The sequence below is a fragment of the Myotis daubentonii genome, chromosome 10 (genome assembly GCF_963259705.1).
Source record: "Myotis daubentonii chromosome 10, mMyoDau2.1, whole genome shotgun sequence".
Taxonomy (NCBI): Eukaryota; Metazoa; Chordata; class Mammalia; order Chiroptera; family Vespertilionidae; genus Myotis; species Myotis daubentonii.
This window is the reverse complement of record NC_081849.1, coordinates 28296793-28314768: the sequence shown is the minus strand read 5'-3', so window position 1 is coordinate 28314768 and position 17976 is coordinate 28296793. Positions and strand designations below refer to the sequence as shown.

The 17976-nt window shown below is 49.0% G+C and overlaps 1 protein-coding gene and 1 long non-coding RNA gene across 7 annotated transcripts in view; one reads left to right on the top strand and one right to left on the bottom strand.

Annotated features, from left to right (window-relative positions):
* Positions 1-5378: 5378 nt before the first annotated feature.
* LOC132242789 (uncharacterized) lies at positions 5379-13751 on the bottom strand. The gene is made up of 4 exons (XR_009454706.1): positions 12109-13751; positions 10389-12068; positions 6337-8454; positions 5379-5900 (listed from the first exon to the last, which is right to left on the bottom strand). It is a non-coding gene; the product is annotated as an uncharacterized LOC132242789 (long non-coding RNA).
* LOC132242784 (solute carrier family 23 member 1-like) overlaps positions 11685-17976 on the top strand; it is a 37601-nt gene continuing 31309 nt past the window's right edge. For 5 of the 6 annotated variants that reach the window (XM_059711860.1, XM_059711859.1, XM_059711861.1 and 2 more), the window contains exons 1-2: positions 11692-11816; positions 15422-15568. In XM_059711860.1, the coding sequence (XP_059567843.1) occupies positions 11775-11816; positions 15422-15568 (189 nt within the window). In that variant the 5' untranslated portion in view covers positions 11692-11774. Of the gene's footprint in view, positions 11817-15421; positions 15569-17976 lie in introns of all 6 variants that reach the window. The other variant, XM_059711857.1, reaches the window with a different exon arrangement.

The window sequence follows — 17976 nt, the reverse complement described above, 5'->3', positions numbered from 1 at the left end:
GGTTTTGGTTTTGTTTCCCAGGATCGTGAAAGCTACAGGGTCTGGACCTTTATCTGCCCTGTGTCTGACGTCCTGAGACATCTGCAGGGGGTGTCCTCTGAGCGACTTCCTCTCCCTGGACCAACCCGTTAAGAATGGCTCAGAACTCCTCCTAAGGTGGGGTCTGAGAGCCTTGGGCTGCCAGCAGAACATACTTCTTCTAAGACAGTCTGATAAAGTGAGTGCACCGGCCAGAGGGCCTTGGGTGGGTGCTGTGGGTATGTGTTTGGAGGGTGGGAGTAGAGGGAGAAGGATGAACTTGAAATGGTGGCCCACTTAGAAATCAAAAAGCCAGATAGAAATCTAAAGGCATCGTAATCCTAGGCTCAGCTGCAGGTGTTTGGGGCAGGCGTGTTCAATTTCAGGCTCAAGTCATACACTCTGTGAGTGGACGTGGAGCCTCAGAAGCCTTGGGAATCGGAAGTAATTGTCTTGCATTCAATGACCAAGTCACACGCAGAAGCGTGGGATTAAGCCCGGACCCAGGCCAGGCTCTTTGCAGTAAGAACCTCCTAACAGAGCTGCAGCTCAGGTCTCTCTTCCCTCCTGTCTCAGAAGTGGCAGCCACATGCTTCACTAGCCATCCCTCCCTCAGGGAAGCCCAGACCCCATCCTCTCCTGAATCCTATGCCCGTTGTTTGAATGCAGCAAAGCATTAAACGGTGGCTATCCCCACGCTCAGAACTGTCACGAAGCCTCCAGGAGTTAGCTTGAAATGTGGTCCCAGACCAACGACCACTCTGGGAACCCTTGACAGGAATCGAACCCAGGATCCTTCAGTCGATGTTCTTATTTTCTTTTCTTTTTTTTCTTTGGTTGATCTCTTAACCTCCCCTCCTGCCCCCAACCTTCCCTGGCCTTCCCGCTGTAGTTTGACAGTCTGTTCGAGGCTGCTCTGCCTCTGTATCATTTTTGTTCATAAGTTTATAATGGTCTTTATTATCCATGAGTGAGTGAGATCATGTGGTATTTTTCCTTCATTGACTGGCTTATTTCACTTAGCATAATGCTCTCCAGTTCCATCCATGCCGTTGCAAATGGTAAGAGTTCCTTCTTTTTTATAGCAGCATAGTATTCCATCGTGTAGATGTACCACAGTTTTCTAATCCATTCATCTGCTGATGGGCACTTAGGCTGTTTCCAGATCTTAGCTATGGTGAATTGTGCTGCTATGAACATAGGGGTGCATATATCCTTTCTGATTGGTGTTTCTGTTTTCTTGGGATATATTCCTAGAAGCGGGGTCAAATGGGAGTTCCATTTTTAGTTTTTTGAGGAAACTCCATACTGTCTTCCATAGTGGCTGCACCAGTCTGCATTCCCACCAGCAGTGCACGAGTGTTCCTTCTTCTCCACATCCTCTCCAGCACTTGTTGTTTGTTGATTTGTTGATGATAGCCATTCTGACAGGTATGAGATGATACCTCATTGTTGTTTTGATTTGCATTTCTCGGATGATTAGTGACTTTGAGCATGTTTTCATATGTCTCTTGGCTTTCTGAATGTCCTCTTTTGAAAGGTGTCTATTTAGGTCCTTTGCCCATTTTTTGATTGGATTGTTTATCTTCCTTTTGTTAAGTTGTATGAGTTCCCTATAAATGTTGGAGATTAAACCCTTATCGGTGATAACATTGGCAAATATGTTCTCCCATGCAGTGGGCTTTCTTGTTGTTTTGTTGATGGTTTCTTTTGCTGTGCAGAAGCTTTTTATTTTGATGTAGTCCCATTTGTTTATTTTCTCTTCAGTTTCCAATGCCCTAGGAGCTGTATCGGTGAAGAAATTGCTTCGGCATATATCTGAGATTTTGTTGCCTTTGGATTCTTCTAGTATTTTTATGGTTTCCCATCGTACATTTAAGTCCTTTATCCATTTTGAGTTCATTTTTGTGTATGGTGTAAGTTGGTGGTCTAGTTTCATTTTCTTGCATGTATCTGTCCAATTTTCCCAACACCATTTATTGAAGAGACTATCTTGGCCCCATTGTATGTTCTTGCCTCCTTTGTCAAATATTAATTGAGCATATTGGTTCGGGCCGATTTCTGGGCTCTCTATTCTATTCCATTGATCTATATGTCTGTTCTTGTGCCAGTACCAGGCAGTTTTGAGAACAGTGGCTTTGTAATACAGCTTGATATCTGGTATTGAGATCCCACCTATTTTGTTCTTTCTCAGGATCACTGCAGCTATTCGGGGTCGTTTTTTATTCCAGATGAATTTTTGGAGAGTTCGTTCTAGGCCTGTGAGATATGCCGTTGGTATTTTGATGCTCTTATTTTCTTGATGCTCTGGCATTTGGGGCTCCAGGACCAGGGACAAACTGCCGCTCCCAGGGCAGCAGAGGTAGCAAAGGACTCCCCTGTGAGCGTGGCTTTCATATGCAAACCAACCAATCCAGAGCCTCCCCTCACCCCCCTCGCACACCCCACCCCGAATCTGGCCAAACCAGTAGTTCCCTGCCCCAGTCATCCCAGGGCCAGGCACCAGACAAATCAGGACAGCCCTGTGCCCCAGAGCCTGCCAGAACTCTTCAAGCCAGCCAGTGCTAACCCTGTCCAGCCACTTACCCTGCCTCGCCATCCTCCCTGCAGACGTCACAATGAAAGCTTTTGTGCAGGCTTTCCCCTCACCCCTTCCTCCCAGCTGATCTGGCTGATCCGTGCTTCCCTGTGTGGCCCTGCCCTGTGTGGCCAGCTGTGCTGCCTCCTCCTGGAAACCCTTCAAACTATCTTTTTCTTGTTTTTCCTTTGAAATGAACCTTGATTGATCCCATATTAAATGGGACACAGTTAAGAAATGGGCCTCCTCCGTCTGTGGACAATGGTCTCCATTGCGTTGCTCCTCAGCCCGTATATCCTGCGGCTCACTGGCCCTTTCCAATTATTCACACGCCCAGCATGTCACTGAGGCTTGGGCAGAAGCTCAGAGTCTTCTGAGAAAGTTGTGTAAGCAGAGTAACGGTCACAGCCAGTGGAGACTGCCTCGTTTTACACAAGCGTTGAGATGCATTCGTCACTCCCCGGAGGTGCTGGGGCGCCAGTCACAGGCTCTTCCGAATAGCCACCAGTGACACTTGCTGTGGCTGCCCCCCCCCAAAGCTGGGGGGGGGGGGTTGACTCCACATCAGCAGACAGTTCCAAAGCCTGTGCATTCTCCTATTAACGTCAGTGGCCGACCCTCCACCGCCGGTGAGCCGGAGCTCAGTGGCTGGCTCTGAGTCAGTGGTTGGCTTCAGTTCAGCCTGGAATGTGAGTTATTGACAATGTCTGCGTCTGGGTCAACGTTGCTGTCTGGGAGTCATGAGGGGAGAGTCCCAGCCAGGAGGAGTCAGGTAGAGACGATGAGGGCCTTCCTGACGCTGGTGCGGGCGGGGAGCGCGGGAGGCTGGAGAAGGTGAGGAGGAAGTGGCTGTCCTCAGTGTGGTCCACACACGAGCTTCTCGGTGGCAGCCAGGTCCTGCGCTGTTGGCCTCGCCAGGCCTGATGAAAGCAAAACCCCGGGCACAAGGAGGCCAAAGACCTCAGCTAAGTTATGCCCCTTTCTAAAGGATTGTGCCACCCTCTGGAATGGAGATGGCATTTCTAAAGTTTTAGAGAAAAGCCGGCCCTGTGCCTCCCCCTGCGGCGCCCCGGTCTTGGGGTCTGCCCAGTGAGGGACTGCCATCCTGGGCTCCTGGAGGAAATCGGACCCGCCCCTGCTTCCAGACTCCTGCTGTTTTACAGCCAGGGTCTCAGACAGAGGAAGGGGGGTTTGAAGTCCACCTCTTTTTGCATAAAGACCTGGCCCAAGAGTTCAGAGTCACAAGGTAACGACTGAGACGAGCTGAATAAATGTGGATAATCTGAGTCCAGCTGCTATTCAGGGAAGGCCTCTTGCGTGCCAGGCCCTGAGCAATGGGGAGTGGTGAGCAAGGGGCTCCGAAGAGCCAGTGCTGAAGATCGTCGTAGGCCTTGCTAAGGACCGGTTTTACTGTCTCCTCAAGGTGCAGGTCAGTGAGGCGAGTTCTAAAAGGGGAATGACACAACTAGATGTATGTTTCAAGAGTTTATCCAGCCCTGGCTGGTGTGGCTCCGTGGTTGGAGTGTCAGCCTTCACCCCAAAGGGACACGGGTTCGATTCCTGTTAAGAGCATGTACCTGGGTTGCAGGTTCAATCCCCCATCCCTGCCAGGGCACTTATGGGAAGCAACCAATCGGTGTCTCTCTCATATAGATGTTTCTCTCTCTCCTCTCTCTCTCTCTTTCTCTCTCTCTCTCTCTCTCTCTCTCTCTTCCTCTCCCTCCCTTCTACTCTCTCTAAAAAAAAATCAATGGAAAAAATATCCTTGGGTGAGGATTAGCAACAACAAAAAAGAATGTCAATACAAAACAGAATAGTGTATTATAGCCTTTAAGGATATTTCATTGAATTGAGTACTGGAAAATTTACATCCTATATAATAAATATGTAATATGCAAATTGACCATCACACCCTCACACAAAGATGGCCGCCCCCATGTAGTCACAAGATGGCCACCACAAGATGGTCAGCAGGGGAGGGCAGTTAGGGGTGATCAGGCCTGCAGGGGAGGGCAGTTGGGGGCAATTGGGCTGGCAGGGGAGTGGTTAGGGGGTGATCAGGCTGGCAGGCAGAAGTGGTTAGGGGCAATAAGGCAGGCAGGCAGGTGAGCGGTTGGGAGCCAGCAGTCCTGGATTGTGAGAGGGATGTTCAGATGTTTGAACCAGCAGTTGGACATCCCCTGAGGGGTCCCAGATTGGAGAGGGTGCAGGCTGGGCTGAGAACCCCCCCCTCCCCCAGTGCACGAATTTCATGCACCATGCCTCTAGTTTATGAAATAAAATTTTAAAAAAAAGTTTATTGCCCAGCCAGCGTGGCTCAGTGGTTGAGTGTCAACCTATGAACCAGGAAGTCATGGTTTGATTCCAGGTCAGGGCAAATGCCTGAGTTGCAGGCTCAATCCCTAGTGTGGGGCATACAGGAGGCAGCTGATCAATGATTCTCTCTCATCATTAATTTTTCTTTTTCTTTTTTTCCTTTTTTTTTAAAAAATTGTTTTATTGCTTAAAGTATTACAAAGGGTATTACATATGTGTCCTTTTTTCCCCCCGCCCTTGACAATCCCCTGGCCTCCCCATCCCCCGTGTCTTATGTCCATTGGTTATGCTTATATGCATGCATACAGGTCCTTCGGTGGATCTCTTACCCCGCTCCTTCCTGCCTCCCAACCTTCCCTGGCCTTCCTGCTGCAGTTTGACAATCAATTTGAGGCAGCTCTGCCTCTGTATCTATTATTGTTCATAAGTTCATTGATTTCTCTCTCTCTCTCTCTCTCTCTCTCTCTATCTATCTATCTCCTTTCCTCTCTGAAATCAATAAAAGTATATTAAAAAGAAAAGAGCCATTTCCCTTTAAGCTTTGAACTTTTGGTAGCACTGTAAATGAACAGGTTGTAATCTAAACTATTAGGTTGTAAAGTAACAAGTTGTAACTGACAAATCATCTCATTTTTTTTTTTTAAAAAAAGAGAGTTTATCCAGACTGCTGTGCATAAATTCATAAGGAAGCTGATGTCGAATTAAAAGAGAAGCAAAGAAGGTGGCTTAGATGAAGTTATTGTATTTGTCACCACGAGAGAGAATTGGGCGTGCATGTGATATACTTAGGAGGTGACGTTAGCAGGACTTGGGAAGAATTGAGTATGGTGGACCAAGCTCTGGCTTGAGTGTCTGGGGATGTTGGTGTCATTCACTGAGATGAGGCACATGAACCAACAGGTTCCCTTCTTCTCTGGACATTAGTTTCTTCTGTAGTTCCTTCCAGCTCTCCAAATCTAAAATTCTACTTCCTAGTCAGAAAATTTCTCTGCAAGAAAGCAGAGGCAAAAAAAGGGGGGAGCATCGGTGGTTGAACATCCACCCATGAACCCAGAGGCCACGGTGCGATTCCCCAAGTCACCTGCCCGGGTTGCAGGCTGCATTGCCGGTAGGGGCTGTGCAGAGGCAGCTGATCAATGATTCGCTCTCATCATTGATGTTTCTCTCCCTTCCCTTCCTCTCTCTGAAATCAATAAAGACATATTTAAGAGAAAAGAAAATGGGTGGGGGGTCGGGGGAGGAAAGGATGGTGACATGAATGGGCCCTGAAGTTGGCTTGAACACCTTGCCAGCCTGGCATTCAGCACAGGACTGAGGACACGTGGGTGATGGGCAGAGCTGGGCAGCACCACCCATGAGGGTCCCCTGTGTGCTCCTCAGGGGAAGCATCTTCAATGTGTCGCACAAGCCCCAATGCTACTCACCCTCCCGGAGCGCCTGGAGAGAGGACGGGCACTGCTTGCCAAAAGTATTTAGGTCAAACTCCTCCTGAGAGGCATTGAGCAGAGGAAAGGCCGCAGGCCAAAACCACCACTCTCTTCTTATAAAGCCAATCACAAGGGAATTCCGCACATGCCAGATTGCCTTAGTCTGTTTGGGCTGTTAAATTAAAAATGCCATAGGCTGGGTGGCAGGGACTGGCGAGGACCTGCTTCCTGGTTCGTAGACAGCCGCCTCTTTGCCGTGTCCTCACGTGGCAGAAAGGGCGAGGGAGCTCTGTGAGGCCTATTTGATAAGGGCATTCATTCCATTAAGAGGGCTCCACCTTTATTACTCCCCAGGGCCCCACCTCCACATACCATCACGTTGGCTTTAGGATTTACCCTATGAATGAATCCTGGGGGACACGAACATTCAGTCAATGGCCCAGATCTAAAAGGTCTCTGGCCCAGGCTTCCCCACCTCTCGGCGGATTCACAAAGAGGAGTCAGTGCCCACACTGCAGTGAGGAGGACACGCAGGAGCAGGGAGGGTCCGGCCTGCGGAAGGGCCACCCTCCACGGAGTGCCACGAGGAAGAGCCAGAATCTGGAAGACACCCAGCTGGCTGCAGGGCACCACGCTCGGAGCAGCTGTGAAATTAGGGCAACTTGTTTTCCAAATTTGGAGCCTGCCTGATTGTGTTAGAGAAATGGTTTTCAACCCTACTCTCCACACGCTGGTTTCAGGCCTTGGTTCCGCCCTCCTCCCCAGCCCTCAGGCCAGTTTCATCCCACCCAGGTGCCCAGCCCTGGCTCCTGGCACCACCCTGGGTACTCTTCCTCGGTCCCTGCTTGTCCCACAGAAGGGCTTGAGCACCAAGACTCAGAGACAAGCTGAAGGGTTAGCAGAAGCAGTTGGTTACACAAGAGCAGAGAAACAAGATGATTAATGGCAAATTCCCGTTAAACAGCCCCGGAAGCATGCCTGTGCACGCCAGCCCGAACCCAGAGGCTTGTACTATGTGGAGCTCTGTAAGAGAAAAGCACAGACTGGTAGCAATTGGAGAGGAGAAACTTGGGTAAAAAAAAAAAAAAAGTTTAGTTATACTTTGTTTTTATTTAAAATCATACCTACGTTGTGCAATGAAAAAATGAAAAGTGATACGTTTTTCTTAAGCATGAGTTTCCGGACTGGCATTCTAGAACAGGAGTGAGCAAACTCCTTCTGTAAAACGGCCAGTAATAAATTATTTTAGGCCTGTGGGCCTGACACAGCTATTCAACCGGGTGACACAAAAGCAGCTCTGGAGACCATGTGGACCAGTGGGCGTGGATCTATTCCCGTAAAACTCTATTCACACAAATAGGCAGTGGGCCAGGTTGAGTCTATGAGCTGGCCAACCTCTGTTTTATCAACTGAAATTCAATTAAGTGTGAATATGGAGGCTGTTTAGACCGTGAAGTCATAAATCAGGAGCCACAGACCACTTGAGGCAGCTTTCCGAAGCTGCACTTATCAAAATTGGAAGTAAACAATTTTGCAGAACCAAACCTACAATCCTACAACTCCAATTTGTGATGAAATAGGTCAGGGCTCAATAAAGATGTAGAAAAGCCCGCCCTCCGTGGCTAATGTTGGTTTCTCGCCCCTCCAGATATGAAATCAGGTATTTATTTGAGTGAAGCCTCTTAGGAACAAGTGGCCTTTAAATCGATTCCCAGGGCCTCTCTTGGGTTGTTTTTGCCACATTTTAGACAAATCCATATATCATGGAAAATTAGATTGAGGTCGTTAGCATTAGAATTGATGTTTAAGTTATCTGAATGCTTTTGGAATTTAACAGTCATTGTTAGTGAAGGGTAAAAAATCAGCAAATATTATGTAAATCATTCTATACTGGTCTGGGATTGTAGATAAAAGTGTAAGTTTGTGGACTGGTATATTTTGGTTGCAAATGATAGAAAACCCAAATCAAATTGGTTTAAGCCCAAAAGAGCACTTACTAGCAAAGGTGGATGGCATGATATATGGACTGGGACCCAGCTTCTCTCCCTCTCGGCTCTGTGTTCCAGGCTGGCTTCCTTCTCAGGCTCTAGGTAGTCATTGAGTGGCTGCCAGCAGCTGCAGAGCAACAACCTCCAGGCTCAAGGTCAATGAAAAAGAGGGAATACCTCACTCCCAAGTCCAAGGAGAAGTCTCCTTGCATCTCATGGCTCTAGCTGGGCTCCATGCCCACCGCTAACCCAAGGCCATGGCCAGGGGTTTGCAGTACTCCAGCTGTGCCCCCAGCCCCATGCAGGGCAGCCACAGGACAGAGGAAACCTTGCCTGAAGGACATGCCTGGTTGCTGTAGATCAGGATGGTTTTCAAGAGGAAAATGAGAGGCCCGGTTGGTATGGCTCAGTGGTAGAGCATCGACCTCTGAACCAGGAGATCACGGTTCAATTCCTGGCCAGGGCCCATGCCTGGGTTGCAGGCTCAATCCCCAGTAGGGGGCGTGCAGGAGGCAGCCGCTCAATGATTCTCTCTCATCACTGATGTTTCTGTCTCTCTCCCTTCTCCCTTCCTCTCTGAAATCAATAAAAATATATTTAAAAAATAAAAAAGAGGAAAATGAGAGAAGGCTAAATGGATTTGAAAGGCAATACCAAGAGCAGCACCTACAGTTTCATTGGACCTGCTCTTTGGAAACCCTGTTGGCCTCCTTTGCTCTTGTCAAGTGTGATTTGCCCCATGACTGTCTCTTGGCATGTTCCCTCCTACAATAGCCAACTGCCAATTTACCCGACCTCAATGCCCAAAGGCCCAGGCCGAGCCTTCCTGCTTAGCCTACTTCGCATGCAAAGATGGTGCCTCCAGTGGGGCCATCAGCATTGTAAACTAAGAGTCCGGGTGCCTTTCTTCTCCCAAAGCTCCGTGGGGGTGGGATGGGGGGGGAGGCTGAGCAACTGCCTCAAATTTGGGTTGGGAGCTTTTGTGGGGAAATGTAATGGAAGAGTTTTAGCTCCTTTGTGTATTTGAGGAAAGATCATGAGTTCCCAGAGAGAACCCATATTCTTAAAACAAATTCCTCCCGTTGCTAATTAGTAGAACTAGATTTCCGTAACTCATTCCGTAGCACAAGGGTCATAAATAATCACCTGTGAAGGTGCTGGGGGTGTGCGGTGAACCTCAAGCTGCTGTGTGTATGGGGATTATTCAGACCATGAAGTTGTAAATCAAGGATGATTCCAGCTGGGGAGGGAAGTCGAGGCCGCCAGCTGGGCGGCTGAAGCTGTGGGAGAGTTGTGGGGTACCACAGTGGCTTTCGGATGCGAGATGTTGGCAGGAGGCAAGCCAGGCCAATGAGTGGAGGAAGCAAAGACTGCAGCAGTGACTTCTGAGGGAAGGAAAGCTTAGCTCCTTGTCTGAGCAGCTGAGGAAGGTGGGGACCCATGGACAGTAGCAGTGACCACAAGCCAAAGGGTGGATGCAGACAGGACTTGTACAAGGAACCACGTGCCAGGCCCTGAAGAGAGCGAGGACTTGAAGATGAAGAATGAAGAAAGTTCTGAAACAGTGTACAGGCAATCAAATGAAGTGGTAACAGGACACCATCTTTCTGCTTTGCCTCCGTTGGGCCGCTAACCCACACCATTTTACCTCCCGCTCAGAGGAGTTGAACTGTGCGCCTAGACAAGCCGCAGGGAGGGCAAAGCCAGGCAAGGCAGGACTTGCAGTGCGGGCAGGGCAGAGTCTCTGTAAAGTCCCTTCTTCCATGTTGCCCCAAAGGTATAACACGGAGAAGAGATGTCCAGTGTGAACCCAACTCTGCCCGTGCCCACAGGTCTGCGAGGGTGGGGCTGTGGTGGGCAGTGGGGGCGGATCCCCTCCGGCCCACACCGGCCAGGCCTCCTGTGGTGACAAAGCCTGGGCCGCTCCATTGAACATGGGTACCTGCTCTCTGTCCTCACCGCATAACTGTCCAGCTCAGGGAACTGCCCATTTAGTGTGTTTGGGGGAGCCCAACAGACGCAGAGCTGTGCCCCCCCCCACCCCCCGAAGCTCAGTCTGACCTTCACTTCTGAGGTGAACTTGGGGCCCCTGGGTGCCATTTGTAGAGGATCAGTGTTTTCATCCAGGGACAGGGTGGGGGACCTCCTCCGTGGCCAACATCTTCCCTGAGCCTCAGCCTGCCCATCTTCAGACCCGCACGGCCTGCACATCGCCATCTGGCATCTCCTTGACCCCCGAGGGCTGTGGAACCTGATAGTCTGGATTTGAATTTCAGTTCCAGTGTTTGCTATAACCTTGGGCAAACACTCAACCCATCCAGCCCTGAATTTCTCAATCCGTGAAAGAAGGATGTGAATGCTGGTCTGTGGTGAACATAAAACACGATCATATAAAACAGAGTGTAGTGTCGGTGGTAATGTGTTCCGTGGAGGTCAGCTACTTTGTGACCTTTGCCTCTCTTCTGACCTTTGCTTTCTGTCACAGCCCAGATCAGGCCTGTCTCCTACCACATGACACATCTAGTCTCATTGTTGTGTTTTTCAGGGCTTGCTCTTGGACCAGCTCCCACTGACGTCCGTGTGCATACTGCTATGTGCTTCCAGAATCTTGAGGCTCAGTGTCGCCCATTCCAGAACATTCCATCATCCTGAGTAACTATGAACTTCACAGAGTGGGCTTTATCAAGAGTTTTTTATAGAGCCTTCCAAGTACCCTGTCCGGAATAAGAGCAACGACACCCTCCTGAATTTCTCTTCCCAGAAGGTGGGTCATTAGACATTTCCTGGCTGATACAGAGACAGTCACCCAAGGACTGAAGTCATTTCTCCTCAGGCTCTCGCTTGAAGCTTTGCCCCAACAAGGAGCGTTGGCAGCTGCTCCCAGGTCAACGGTAATACCCTTTTCCTCATTAATGACTTCATGAATGCACCTCAGGGGCCAGGCCCACGGGGCGATGTTTGCAATGTTTGCATTCCAGCTCAACTAGTCACTAGAACCAGCTTTAGAAAACTGAAGTCTCTGGCTTCAGCCCAGAGCCTCACCCTCACTCACCCGCTCACCTCCCATCCCTGCTTCTGGAAAGTGCGCTCCTGCCACACCCCGAGGGGCTGTGCTCTGACTTGTTTCCTTGTGTTAAGGGGGTCATTAACCTCGCTGTAATTGCCCTAACCTGTCAAAGGGTGAACGCTGGCTACAGCAGAATGCACCTTGGTCCCCTGCAGTGACCAGAGAGGGAGAGGACTGGGGGCGGGATGAGTGGGGTTGGGGAGTCCCTTGTCCATCAGCGGGCGGGGCTTGGAGGCCCCACCCTCCCCAGAGCCAGCCGGATGCCTGTCTTTCTCCTCGTTATTTCAGCAGGCTTTGAGAAGTTAACCTTTCTCTAGTAGAGAGGCTTCAGTTCTTCTCTATCCTGCGAGGACACCCACAGGAGAAGACCCCGAGTTGCCATGAACCCTGCCATCACCAGCCGTGAGCACCCGGACCCCTCGGTGAGTTCTGGGGAGAGAGGGAGAGGGGGGCGGAGAGTGGGCTGCAAAGACAGAGGAGCCCTGGTGGGGCCCAGCATGGGGCCCCAATGCCTGATTCATCATCAGTGCGAAGGACTGAGCGATGGCTTAGGAGCTAAAGATCTGCGACTGTTAGACAAGGGTGGCAGCTGTGCTGGCACCTCACCGTCCCCAGGAGCAAAGATAGCGCTGACCTCTGTGAATGAATCACAAAGGGACAAAGACAGTGCTGACCTCTGTGAAGGAATCACAAAGGGAGGAAGACAGTGCTGACCTCTGTGAATAAATTACAAAGGGAGGAAGAGGTGGGAAATTCTCAGCTTTACCTTTACTCACAGGTCAACTCTGTTGGATCTAAATGTTTGTTCTCCAGGTTTCTCAGGTTATGATTCCTTTTATCAGAAATCCTTTCTGAAGCAAAGCTAAAGGAAAGGGAAGGAGAGAGAGAGAGAGAGAGAGAGAGAGAGAGAGAGAGAGAGAGAGAGAGAGAGAGACCTGATATTTCCTGAACCGCCAAAATGCCCCAGGCACTTTATATACTTTATTTGGTTCCTTTGGGGCCCATGGAGCAAGCTCTCTGTCCCCATTTTACAAGCGGGGAACCGAGGCCCAGAGAAGTGAAGTCAGGGTAACCGCTGAGCCCTGTCCCTACCACCTCTGCAACCTATTTTGGCCGCCGGAACCTATCAGGGGGGACTCGGCTCTGGCCACTGCCCACCGCGCAGGAGCCCCTCCCTGCATGCCGGGCCAGGGCTGCAGCCCGGGTGAGGCCCAGCCAAGTGTCTGCAGGACTCGGATCTGGGCTGGGCTCTCGGCGCTGTCTCCTGGAGCCCGTCTGCCAGCGCCTGCTCATGCTGGGCAGCCTCTGGTCAAGAGGCCCTGGCCCCCCTTCTAGAAAATCGTGGGGGCACCTGAGAGAACGCTCCTTTCTTCTCCCCAGAATAATTTCTACTGCTACGTCATGGAAGCCCACCCACCCCTCCGCAAAGAAACCGGAAACAAAATAAACCTTAAGTCAGAGAAGACTCCCTTTTCTGAAGGCTGTGATGTTGGCCACATTTTGGGGTTACCTGGGCCAGTGGGCGTGTGGAGGGGCCCGGGCACGTATCCGTCTCCTTTGAGTGGCCTGTCTTCTCTTCATTTTCCTCAAAGCCTCAACTTCAGCACCCACATGAGAGAAGGCGCTGTTTTGGGATGCGTGTGGTTTTCACTTGTACTAGTATGTTGCTCTGCGAGAAACTTCTAGGGCTATACACACGGGAAGATAGCTTCCCGACCTTGTAAGCTTATGGTCTAACTAGGGGAAAGCAGGGTACACAGAACTATTTCTACTTTAGGGGAGAAAACGGTTAATTACAGGACAGGGAGACACAAGGCGCCAGGAGTCCGAGGCAGGAAACTCACACAGGGTGGGGCATGGGGAGAGGTGATGGAGGAGGAGACTTTGAGCCCTTGGGTGCAGGATAACGGAGGCCTCATTTGGAGAGACCTGGGCAGTCCCATTGGCTACAGCCAGGTGAATGGGAGTGGTAGGAAATGAGCCTGGAGGGTGGAGTGCGGGATGGGAGGCTGTGTGTATGGATGGAGTCAGAAAGTTACCCGTCTTCCCCCGAGACCACCCCCTTTCCACGGCAGCTGCCCCTGCACCCGGCTCCTCTGGCTCTGCCCCAGGGAGCTGGAGGGCTGTCCCTCCCTCTCTGCACAAGGGAGACGCCTGCAGGAACGGCCCTCGACGCCAAGGGGAGGGTGCCCTTCTCCCATTCACAATGGGGTCTCGGACCAGCCTCCCTGAGCCTCCGTTTCCTCACCTGTGAACCGGGGAGTGGTAAGATGAGGGTGAGAATCAAACGAGAGGCTGCTCGGAAGCTCCCTGTGCACTGGGAAGCACCGCACAATGGCAAGCCGCACCAGAATGCTTCTTTCGGTGAAATGACAGCCCATGTGCTGAGTTGGAAAACTCAGCTCCACCCCAAAGAGGTGTGGCCCCTCTTCTCATACCAGTGCTCACCAGCAGGGGTCGCTCCATTAAGAATCCATTCTCCCTCCGAAAAGGGGTTCCCAAGCTTTTTCCGGCGGTTGTGTGAGTCACATGCACAGCCTTCGCCCCGGCAGGGGGTTCTCCAGGGATAAAGGTACTCCCCATATTGGGATCTTCCACCTCCATTGGAGAAGCCCTGCTCTCCAATGTCTCTGGAATATCACTGGTTTCCGTGCGGGTCTTCAGTGCGCTAATGATCCCTCTCGGATGCACAGGAATCTTCAGGCACACCTGTATTTGTCTTGTTGCTTGTTGGCCCCATCCCTTCCATAAGTGCTGTGAGGTAGTTAACAACAAAAGTCATATATTGACTGGGCTCTGTGCTTTCCAGCCACGACTCATGGGCTTCAGAGAGTCACATACTCTTCTTAGACAGAAAGAACCAGCTGCTCTCAAGGGAGACACATTCCTCCCCTTCCCTCCCCCCCCCCTCCTCCCCGCCCCCCCCACCCCCACCCCCGCCCCCGCCCCAGCTCCATGTTCTAAAAGTTTTTCTTATTTGGAACCTCATGCAGGGTCAGTTTCCCAGGCATTGTTTTAAAGCACATGTAGAAGTGGTTGCCATAACCTTTAGATCAGTGGTTCTCAAACTTCCTAATGCCGCGACCCTTTAATACAGTTCCTCATGTTGTGGTGACCCCCAACCATAAAATTATTTTCGTTGCTACTTCATAACTGTAATTTTGCTACTGTTATGAATCGTAATGTAATTATATATGTGTTTTCCGATGGTCTTAGGCGACCCCTGTGAAAGGGTCATTCGACCCCCAAAGGGGTCGCGACCCACAGGTTGAGAACCTTTGCTTTACATGGTCCTAGTTGATATGGAGACAGCCTATTCAGAGGGCATCATGTTGAGAACAGTCTTTGAGTCATTGTCTCTCAATAGGAAAAAAGACAAGAAGGTCCAGAACCAACAGTTCCCCCCATGTTTCCTTCTCCATCACCTTGAGAATTCTGAGAGGTCCTGGGAGAGGGTGTGAGGTGAGCTCGCTGGTGGAACACACACAACTGCACCCTCCGCAGCCCTGTGAGCTCAATCACAGGCGCACGTGGGAGGCCAAGGGCACAATCGATGCATTCTAGGACCTCACAGCCCAGCAGAAGAGATGCACGAGGAAACCGCTCATTATAATAAACGTGCTGTGATGAGGGCTTTGGCAGACGTCAACACATGGCCTGGGGGCAGCTACACCATTCCGGGACCAGGATCCCCACTTTCCTGACTGGTTGGGAGAAAAACATGCCCACGTTCTGACCTTGGCATGGACCCCGTCCCTTCCTGCACAAAGCTGCTTCTCTGCCGGGGCTTTGGCTCGGCATCCACTCCTTTTGCATGGCCCCAGACTTCGCATGGAGGCCCTGCTGCGAGGTGCAATACAGAAAGCCCTTGGCCTTTTGAGTTTGGACCTAGAAATCCCCAGCTGGCCAACAGTTACCCCTGTCTCGTGCCTCTGGCCTCTGGAAGCCACCCATCTGTATGGTTGAAATCAGGAAGCCCACTTGATTCCTCTGGAAAGACCCAGGTGTGCCCTTGTCTTGTTCCCAGCAGAAGGGTGACGGCGTGCTCACCTTCTATGATGATGGCCAAGGCAGGAAGAAAGATGGCCAGCACCGGAGTCCCAGCAGCAGCGACCTGGCCTATGGCATCCTGGACATCCCACCGTGGTATCTCTGCATCATCTTGGGGATCCAGGTAATGCCACCCAGCGAGCACTGGGTCCGAAGAGGCTCTGCCTCCAAAGCCACAGCAGTAGGCACCCAGGTGCAATTAGTCAAGATCCGCACCTGAGTTGTGGATATGCTTGTCTTCCTTGTAGTTGTCCTCCCAGGGAACTCGGGCTTCTTGGGCCCTCTTTCTCTCCAGGAGTTTCGGGGTTGGGGAGGGAACTAAGGAGGAGTCTCTTTCTCTAAAGACAATGGCTGGGAGGTTGTGGTGTGTTTTTGTTGTTGTTTGTAAAGATACTACTTTTAATTTATTTGATTGGCAACAACTAAAAAGCGTGATAACCAATGCCTGGGAAATTCTGAAAAGCAAGCGCTTTTGTTGGGATGTTCTTTGGTACAACCTTTCTAGATGACAATTTGGTGATTTCTATGAAAACGTAATACGCATATACCCTTTAACCCAGGCCCCGAGACGTCAGAATTTCTCTAAGGATATGCTTATTACACTCGTTAAGATAAACACAAAGATGTACTTACAGCATTATTGGTAATAGTAAGACCAAAATCACACAATAAGCACACGAAATGTCCATCATAGGAAACCAGTTAAATAATTTGTGACATAATCTAACAAATGACGTTTTTATGCAGCTGTTGAAAGAGAAATATGTATTTACCCTGAGGTTAGGGAATGTCCTCCTAGATATATTAAGTGAAAAGAGCAAAGTAAATAACTGCGCACAGTGTGATAAAGAGGATGATAGAAATAAGTATCTGTAGTAGTTTTGTATGCTTTGAAGGATTCATAAGAAACTAACAGAGATATTTAACTGTAGCTTTCAACTTTCACTTTTTATTTTGTAACTTTTGATTGCATGGATTTTCTAATCTCATATATGTGTTTCTTTTAATTTTTACAAACTCCATGTGGCATATTGGGGATGGGATATACATTTTTGTTTGCTTCTTTGTGTTTTTCTATGAAATAAGAAGAGTAAATGTCATACTGTTTTGTTTTTTAATCCTCGCCTGAGGACATTTTTTTCCCCATTGATTTTTAGAGAGAGTGGAAGGAAGAGGGAGAGACAGAAAGAATACCATGTGAGAGACACATTGATAGGTTGCCTCCCGCACACCCCGACCATGGTGGGGAGCCTGCAACCGAGGTGGGTGCCCTTGACCAGAATTGAACCTGGGACCATGCAGTCCACAGGCCAATGCTCTATCCAATGAGCCAAACCAGCTAGGGCTGTCATACTGTTTTTAAAATATCATAAGCCAACAAAATGGTTAATTTAGGTATATTATCATGAAAGGATGTTGAATTTTATAAAATGCTTTTATTGCATCTATTGAAATGATCATATGATTTTAGCCTTTATTTTATTAATATAGTGTATCATATTTATTGATTTGTGTATGTTGAACCATCCTTGCATCCCAGGAATAAATCCCACTTGGTCATGATGTATTTTTTTTTTAATGTACTGTTGAATTCCGTTTGCTAGTATTTTGTTGAGAATTTTTGCATCTATGTTCATAAGGATATTGACCTATGATTTTCTTTTCTTATAGTATCTTTATCTGGCTTTGGTGTATCAGGTTATATATATTCTGGCCTCATAAAATGAGTTTGGGAGTGTTTCCTCTTCTTCAATTTTTTGGAAGAGAAGGATTGGTGTTAATTCTTCTTTAAATGTTTGGTAGAATTCACTAGTAAAACCATTTGGTTCTGGGCTTTTCTTTGTTGGAAGTTTACTGATTCAAACTTCTCATTTGTTAGCAGTCTGTTCAGGTTTTCTATTTCTTCATGACTCAGTCTTGGTAAGTTGTATGTTTCTATGAATTTATCCAATTTGTGTCTTACAGTACTTTGTGTCTCTATTTTATCAGTTGTAATGGCTCCTCTTTCATTTCTGATTTTATTTCTTTGTATTGTCTCTTTTTTTTCTTAGTCTAGCTAATGGTTTGTTTTCTTTTAAAAAATACACCTCTTAGTTTTGTTGATCTTTACTATTGCTCTTTTGGACTCTTTATTTTTGCTCTGTTTTTTGTTATTTCCTTCCTTCTGCTAATTTTGGGATGAGTTTGTTCTTTTTCTAGTTCCTTTGAGGTATGATTTCAATCTTCTTCTTTTAAAAATATTTTTTAATTTATTTCAGAGAGAGGAAAGAAGAGGGAGAGAGGGATAGAAACATCAATAATAAGAGAGAATCATTGATCGCCTGCCTTTTACACACCCGCTCTGAGGATCGAACCTGAAATCCGGGTATGTGCCCTGACCAGGAATCAAACCCTGACCATGGGTTGATTCATGGGTTGACACTCAACCACTGAGCCACACTGGCCGGGCATGATTTCAATCTTCTTAAATTTGATATGGCTGTTTTTTGACTCAACATAGGATCTATTCTGGAGAATGTGTTCAGGTTTTCC